Source organism: Pelodiscus sinensis, chromosome 11 (assembly GCF_052426305.1).
Source record: "Pelodiscus sinensis isolate ZL-2025 chromosome 11, ASM5242630v1, whole genome shotgun sequence".
Lineage (NCBI taxonomy): Eukaryota > Metazoa > Chordata > Testudines > Trionychidae > Pelodiscus > Pelodiscus sinensis.
Genome location: NC_143062.1, coordinates 52,873,927 through 52,881,520, shown reverse-complemented (window position 1 = coordinate 52,881,520; position 7,594 = coordinate 52,873,927). Strand labels below are relative to the sequence as shown.

The following is a 7,594-nucleotide window of genomic DNA, read 5'->3' as shown; positions in this document are numbered from 1 at the left end:
AGACCAGGGCCCCAGCGCGCGCAGCCCCCCCCCGCCCCGCAGAGATCAGGGCCCCAGCGCGCGCAGCCCCCCCCCGCCCCGCAGAGATCAGGGCCCCAGCGCGCGCAGCCCCCCCCCGCCCCGCAGAGATCAGGGCCCCAGCGCGCGCAGCCCCCCCCCGCCCAGCAGAGATCAGAGCCCCAGCGCGCGCAGCCCCCCCCGCCCAGCAGAGATCAGGGCCCCAGCGCGCGCAGCCCCCCCCCGCCCCGCAGAGACCAGGGCCCCAGCGCGCGCAGCCCCCCCCGCCCCGCAGAGACCAGGGCCCCAGCGCACGCAGCCCCCCCCCGCCCCGCAGAGACCAGAGCCCCAGCGCGCGCAGCCCCCCCCGCCCCGCAGAGACCAGGGCCCCAGCGCACGCAGCCCCCCCCCGCCCCGCAGAGATCAGAGCCCCAGCGCGCGCAGCCCGCCCCAGCAGAGACCAGAGCCCCAGCGCGCGCAGCCCCCCCGCCCCGCAGAGATCAGAGCCCCAGCGCGCGCAGCCCCCCCCGCCCCGCAGAGACCAGAGCCCCAGCGCGCGCAGCCCCCCCCCCGCAGAGATCAGGGCCCCAGCGCGCGCAGCCCCCCCGCCCCGCAGAGACCAGAGCCCCAGCGCGCGCAGCCCCCCCCGCCCCGCAGAGATCAGAGCCCCAGCGTGCACAGCCCCCCCCAGCAGAGATCAGAGCCCCAGTGCGCACAGCCCCCCCCAGCAGAGATCAGAGCCCCAGCGCGCACAGCCCCCCCAGCAGAGATCAGAGCCCCAGCGCGCACAGCCCCCCCCCCCAGCAGAGACCAGGGCCCCAGCGCGCACAGCCCCCCCCCAGCAGAGACCAGGGCCCCAGCGCGCACAGCCCCCCCCCCCCCAGCAGAGACCAGGGCCCCAGCGCGCACAGCCCCCCCCCAGCAGAGACCAGGGCCCCAGCGCGCACAGCCCCCCCCAGCAGAGACCAGGGCCCCAGCGTGCACAGCCCCCCCCCCAGCAGAGACCAGGGCCCCAGCGCGCACAGCCCCCCCCCCCCAGCAGAGACCAGGGCCCCAGCGGGCACAGGCCCCCCCCAGCAGAGACCAGGGCCCCAGCGCGCACAGCCCCCCCCCAGCAGAGACCAGAGCCCCAGCGTGCACAGCGCCCCCCAGCAGAGACCAGGGCCCCAGCAGAGACCAGGGCCCCAGTGCGCACAGCCTGCCCTCCCCCCCCCCAGAGATCAGGGCCTGGCACTGGACGGATCCCAGCTCCACCAGAACACATGGTCAGAAGTGCGCAGCCAAGCCAAGCGTGGCTTTGGACGGCTCACAGCTGGCAGGGTGCGGAGGGGCAGCAGAGACCCAGTGAGGCCATGCATCAGCAGAGCCAGGAATCCCCGTGGAGGGCTCCCCCGCGGCCTCCTGCACAGGATCTGCAGGGGCTTGTGGTTTCGGGAGAAGCCAGCTGGTGGAATAGCCGGGCTCCCCAGGGAAACACCTGCATGGGGCCTGGTTCTCGCCACACCCCCGAGAGACGGGCAGGACTCACGAACCCTTCCCACACCCCTGGGGCCCAGGAGTGGCTGTTGCCCAAGGCTCTGCCCTAGGGAATACTGGGGCAGACATGGGGATCCCCCAGACCCTGCTAGCTCAGAATGACAGGGTCAGGCAGGGAACCCAGGAGGCCCACATAGCTGTGCCACTGCAGCATGTCCAGGACAAAGCAAGGGCAGAGAGGCGCCCAGCGCCGGTCCTGCTTGGCCCACCAAGGCACTAGGAAGAGTAGAGCGCATGCGACAAAACAGTCGTGTGACCACATCACACTTCAGTGGTTACACTAGTCGATGGGTCCAGGGGTGGGGATGGCAGCCAGTGTGCTCCAGAGGCAGCAGCACGGAGTGTGTGGGGGGGAGCCAACTGAAAACCTCTGGGGGCTGGTGGGAGGTGACTTCTCTTAGGGACAAAGTGAACTGCTAGCAGGCCTGTGTGTCAGAGTGGGAGTGTTGTTACAGTCCCTCTCTGCTGTGTGTGTCCGTCCCTGGCCACTGCAGCACTCTGTGCATGAGGGGGGAGAGGCTGAGGATGACTCACTCCGGATGCGTATTAGGCCCAGACACCTTCCTGCCAGGACAGGTGGGGCTGCACCAGGCTGGGGAGTAGGGCCTGTGAGGGGGGTCAGTCTTGGCTGCACTAGGATGAGAGATGAGGCTGGGAGCAGGAAAGTGGGGTGAAGGAACCAGGAGCCCCCCCCAGAGAAATGAGGCTGCCTGCGCTCGGATCGGCCCACGCTGCGCCGTGTCTCTGGGAACCAGTGACCCTTCTGTTCTACCTGCCGTGTGAGAGGCACGTCTGGCTGCACATGGGGGTGCAGGGGCCCCCAGACACACCGACAGCCTGGCACCAAGATTTCTGCACAAGGCTCTCTGATACACGGCAGCAGTGCGTCTGGGGGGGTCTGAGCCTATTCCTCATAACCGCCCCCTTATTCTGAGCCTATTCCTTCCCCCGCACTGCCCTGCCCTTCCCCTCAGCCCTCCCCCCACAGTGCCCCGCCCTCCCCCTCAGCTGTCCCCCCACTGCCCCGCCCTTCCCCCTCAGCCCCCCCCCACTGCCCCGCCCCTCCCCCTCAGCCTCCCCCCCCCAGTGCCCCGCCCTTCCCCCTCAGCCCCCCCCCACTGCCCCGCCCTTCCCCCTCAGCCCTCTCCCCCACTGCCCTGCCCTTCCCCCTCAGCCCTCCCGGCCACAGTGCCCCGCCCTCAGCCCTCCCCCCACTGCCCCGCCCTTCCCCCTCAGCCCTCCCCCCACTGCCCCGCCCTCCCCCTCAGCCTCCCCCCCACAGTGCCCCGCCCTTCCCCCTCAGCCCCCCCCCACTGCCCCGCCCTTCCCCCTCAGCCCTCTCCCCCACTGCCCTGCCCTTCCCCCTCAGCCCTCCCGGCCACAGTGCCCCGCCCTCAGCCCTCCCCCCACTGCCCCGCCCTTCCCCCTCAGCCCTCTCCCCCACTGCCCTGCCCTCCCCCCCCCCACTGCCCCGCCCTTCCCCCTCAGCCCCCCCCCACTGCCCCGCCCTTCCCCCTCAGCCCTCTCCCCCACTGCCCCGCCCTTCCCCCTCAGCCCTCCCGGCCACAGTGCCCCGCCCTCAGCCCTCCCCCCACTGCCCCGCCCTTCCCCCTCAGCCCTCCCCCCACTGCCCCGCCCTTCCCTCTCAGCCCTCCCCCCCTCTGCCCCGCCCTCCCCCTCAGCCCCCCCCCACTGCCCTGCCCTTCCCCCTCAGCCCTGCCCCCACTGCCCCGCCCTTCCCCCTCAGCCCCCGCCCCCCCCACTGCCCCGCCCTTCCCCGTGGTCCCGGCGCTTCGGCGGGCAGAGTAGACCGGACCGGACCGGACCACGTGACCGGCGCCCCTGGCGCTCATTGGCTGCGCAGGAGCCGCCGTGGATTCGCGGCCGCAGATTCGCCTCGCTCCCCCGCCCGTGACGAAAGTGCGGTTGCTAAGGGCCGCGCGCCGCTTTACCCAGCGCCGCCAGGAACCGCCGCAGCCTCCATTGTTCCGGGCCGCGCCGGGCGCGCGCCATGGCCCCGCCGCGCGCCCCCGCCCCGCCCGCGCCCCCCGCCCGCCGGTGACCGCGGCCTCCGGGCGGCCGGTGAGACGGGCAGCGGGGCCCCGGGGGGCGGGGCTCGGGGAGTTGGGCACCGGGGGGGCGGGGCTCCAGGGCGGGGCTCGGGGAGTTGGGCACCGGGGGGGCGGGGCTCGGGGAGTTGGGCACCGGGGGGGGGGGGGCGGGGCTCCAGGGCCGGGCTCGGGGAGTTGGGCACCGGGGGGGCGGGGCTCGGGGAGTTAGGCACCGGGGGGGGCGGGGCTCCAGGGCCGGGCTCGGGGAGTTGGGCACCGGGAGGGCGGGGCTCGGGGAGTTGGGCACGGGGGGGCGGGGCTCCAGGGCCGGGCTCGGGGAGTTGGGCACCGGGAGGGCGGGGCTCGGGGAGTTGGGCACGGGGGGGCGGGGCTCGGGGAGTTGGGCACCGGGAGGGCGGGGCTCGGGGAGTTGGGCTCCGGGGGGGCGGGGCTCGGGGAGTTGGGCACGGGGGGGCGGGGCTCCAGGGCGGGGCTCGGGGAGTTGGACACCGGGGGGGGCGGGGCTCCAGGGCCGGGCTCGGGGAGTTGGGCACCGGGGGGGGGGGGGGGCTCCAGGGCGGGGCTCGGGGAGTTGGGCACCGGGGGGGGGCGGGGCTCCAGGGCCGGGCTCGGGGAGTTGGGCACCGGGGGGGGGTGGGGCTCCAGGGCGGGGCTCGGGGAGTTGGGCACCGGGGGGGGGCGGGGCTCCAGGGCCGGGCTCGGGGAGTTGGGCACGGGGGGGCGGGGCTCCAGGGCCGGGCTCGGGGAGTTGGGCACCGGGGGGCTGTAGAGCACTCCATGCCTGTCTCTCACTCCCCTTGCTTGCAGAGGTGACGCCATGGGGGTGGACTTTGACGTGAAGACGTTCTGCCACAACCTACGGGCAACCAAGCCCCCATACGAGTGCCCCGTGGGCACGTGCCGCAAGATCTACAAGAGCTATAGCGGCATCGAGTACCATCTGTACCACTATGACCATGAGAATCCCCCTCTGCCCCAGCATACCCCCGTCCGCAAACACAAGAAGAAGGGGCGCCAGGCCCGGGCCGCCAACAAGCAGTCGCCCAGCCCCTCGGAGACCTCTCAGTCCCCGGGCCGGGAAGTCATGACCTACGCCCAGGCCCAGCGCATGGTGGAAGTGGACCTGCATGGGCGCGTGCATCGCATCAGCATCTTCGACAACCTGGATGTGGTGTCGGAGGATGAGGAGGCTCCTGAGGAAGTACCAGAGAATGGGAGCAACAAGGAGAATGCGGAGACCCCGGCCACCACCCCTAAGGCTGGCAAGCACAAGAACAAGGAGAAGCGCAAGGATTCCAACCACCACCATCACCACAGTGCCTCTGCAAGCACCACCCCCAAGCTCCCGGAGGTTGTGTACCGGGAGCTGGAGCAAGACACTCCCGATGCCCCACCTCGCCCCACTTCTTACTACAGGTACCGTCTGCATGTGGGTGGGGAGGGGAGGCTCCCTGCTAGGTTATCGGCTAACCTGTGCCAGCGGGACGGGGCAGGGTTGTTCCCTCTGTCTCTCTGCTAATACTTGGTGCAAGTCAGTGGCAATGGCATCTGTCCGATCCTGCTATGGGCCTGTCTAGGGAGGTGAACCCTATAGATTGGGCTGTAGCCTTGGGTCAGACTCCAGGGACTTTTGCTTTTTCTGCCCTTTGTAGTGGCCTGTTAGCCCCGGGGTCGGGGACTGTAAGCTGGCGCCTCATTGGGTCTCACGTCTCTGCCAAAAGCTCCCTTGTTATCCAGCCCTTCCTGGCTGGGACAGAGGCCCATTGCAGGCATGTCCACACTTCAGTGAGTGCCCACCCCTGACTTGAAGTGGGGCTCTGTAGACATTCAGGCTCAGCCTGGAGCTCAAGCTCTGGACTCTTCCCCCGCCCAAGCCTGCCCTGCAGCCTGCCTAGCCATCCCAGGCGTGCTCTTGCAGTGTGGCTGTACGCAGGTCTGCTGCTGCTCTGCTATGCGGGACTGGCTGCCGAGTTTGCTCCAGAATGGAAGCATTTGTTTAAAACACATCACAGTGAGACGGGTTCCCCTCAGGTAGCACTGAGCCGCGGCACGGGAGGGACCAGCCTGCGGTTGCCTTCCAGCTGGGGCTGAGGCACCTGGTTCAGGCTGTCCTTCCCCCAGCCAGCAGGCTATGTTGGGGGCGGGGGCGGCCTCCTCCCCTCCTTGCACTCAATGCACCTGCACCTGCGCAGGGCTACAGGGAATTTAGACCAGGGTGGAAACCTTCTTTGGGTTCGGAGCCACTGACCCACTGAAAAATCAGTCGGGGGCCACAAGTGAGTGAGAAGCACTAAAACCCCAAACCCTCCATGATGTGGCCCCCAACTGAGAAGCAGGAAAAAAGAGACACGTGGCACTTATGCAGCAAGGGGGAAAGGGAGGGTTCCCCTCAGGCTCCAGCCCTTGCGGGAGGGCACCAGGGCTCAGGGTTCCCCTGGGGCTGGATGAACTCTTCTGGGGGCCTAGGACGAGCAGATTTTGTGGGCCCCCGACCGAGGGAGGAGGCTGCTGGATGGGGCTTGTGTTGCAGGTGCAGGGGCTAGGGGCGGATCAGCGAGAGAGTAGGCAGGGAATTGGGCATTACTTGATGCAGCTTCTGGGAGTCATGCTGCCCTGTGTTTGCAGGCACCCCCCACCGCTCCTATTGGCTACGATACCCAGCCAGTGGGAGCGATGGGGGCGGAGCCTGCAGGCGAGCTCTTTCTGTGCTGCCGTGAGGGGGATGGTAACAGCAGAGCTGCCTCCTCCCCAGCCCTGCGAGACATTAGCGCCAACTCCCTGCTGCGTCCTCCTGCATCGGGAAGCCAGTGCTGGTGCTTCTGCCAGGTGGCAAGGCACTGAGGCTCGGAGACTTGCCGGAGGGCAGGAGCGCCGTGCCAGGTCTCATGGGCCAAATGAAGGCAAGCGGGGGCCAGATCCAGCTGGTCGGCCAGAGGTTCCCCAACCCTGCTTTGCTCTGAACAGCTGGGGCAGGGTCTTCCAGCAGACAGACAGGTCGGGAGAGACCCAGCTGCAGCTACACACACGAATGCTGAGATCCTTTGCATGGGAACCGCTCAAGTGCACACCCCCCTTTGCAGCACCAATCACACTGCCTTGTGCTGCACAGAGACTGCACAGCGTACCCGCATGGAGTGCGCCCCTCCCGCCATGGGGAGAGAGATAGACACTGCTTTCTGCCCCACGCTGCGCCTCCCACGCACTGGCTTTGGACCAAACAAAGCAAACGTCTTAAGGACAGAAGGTAGATTGAATTGATTACTTGCCATCACTAACAAATAAACAACACTGGGCCCTGGGGCACCTTAAAGTGGGTAAACAGGTGGCAAAGTTTGCAGACAAAACTAAACTGCTCAAGGTAGCTAAGACCGAAGCAGACTGGGAAGAGCTTCAAAAAGATCTCACCAAGCTGAGTGATTGGCGACAAAATTACAAATGAAATGTAATGTGGATAAATGTAAAGTAACAAGGAGTCCTGTGGCACTTTATAGACTAACAGATGTGTTGGAGCATAAGCTTTCGTGGGCAAAGACCCGCTTCGTCAGATGCATGAAGGCAGGTATAAATATGCAGGCCAGAATAAGGCTAGAGATAACTAGGTTAATTCAGTCCGGGAGGGTGAGGCCCACTTCTAGCAGCTGATCCGGAGGTGCGAACAGCAAGAGAGGAGAAGCGGCTTTTGTAGCTGGCCAGCCATTCCCAGTCTGTGTTTAATCCTAAACTGATGGCGTCACATTTGCAGATGAACTGGAGCTCAGCAGTTACTCTTTGAAGTCTGGTCTTGAAGTTTTTTTGCTTCAGGATGGCTACCTTTAGATCTGCTACTGTGTGTCCAGGGAGTGTACAGGGGTGGCCTCTTACCCACCCCTGCGCCTGTCTCTGAGACCCACGGCGTCAGTCCCACACCTGAGTCTCCTACTTGTCACTCCCTTAGTCTGGTGGACGAGCGGCATATTAAGCGCTGAGTTTCCTAGTCCCTCGGCCAGGGA

The 7,594-nt window shown here is 67.7% G+C and overlaps 1 protein-coding gene across 4 annotated transcripts in view; it reads left to right on the top strand.

The window, feature by feature from the left end:
• Positions 1-3,423: 3,423 nt before the first annotated feature.
• The window catches only part of BRPF1 (bromodomain and PHD finger containing 1), a 32,348-nt gene continuing 28,177 nt past the window's right edge, over positions 3,424-7,594 (top strand). For 2 of the 4 annotated variants that reach the window (XM_089781328.1, XM_089781327.1), the window contains exons 1-2: positions 3,424-3,615; positions 4,413-5,021. In XM_089781328.1, coding sequence (XP_089637454.1) covers positions 4,423-5,021 — 599 coding nt within the window. In that variant the 5' untranslated portion in view covers positions 3,424-3,615; positions 4,413-4,422. The remainder of the gene's footprint in view (positions 3,616-4,412; positions 5,022-7,594) is intronic. The other 2 variants (XM_089781330.1, XM_089781329.1) reach the window with 1 other exon arrangement.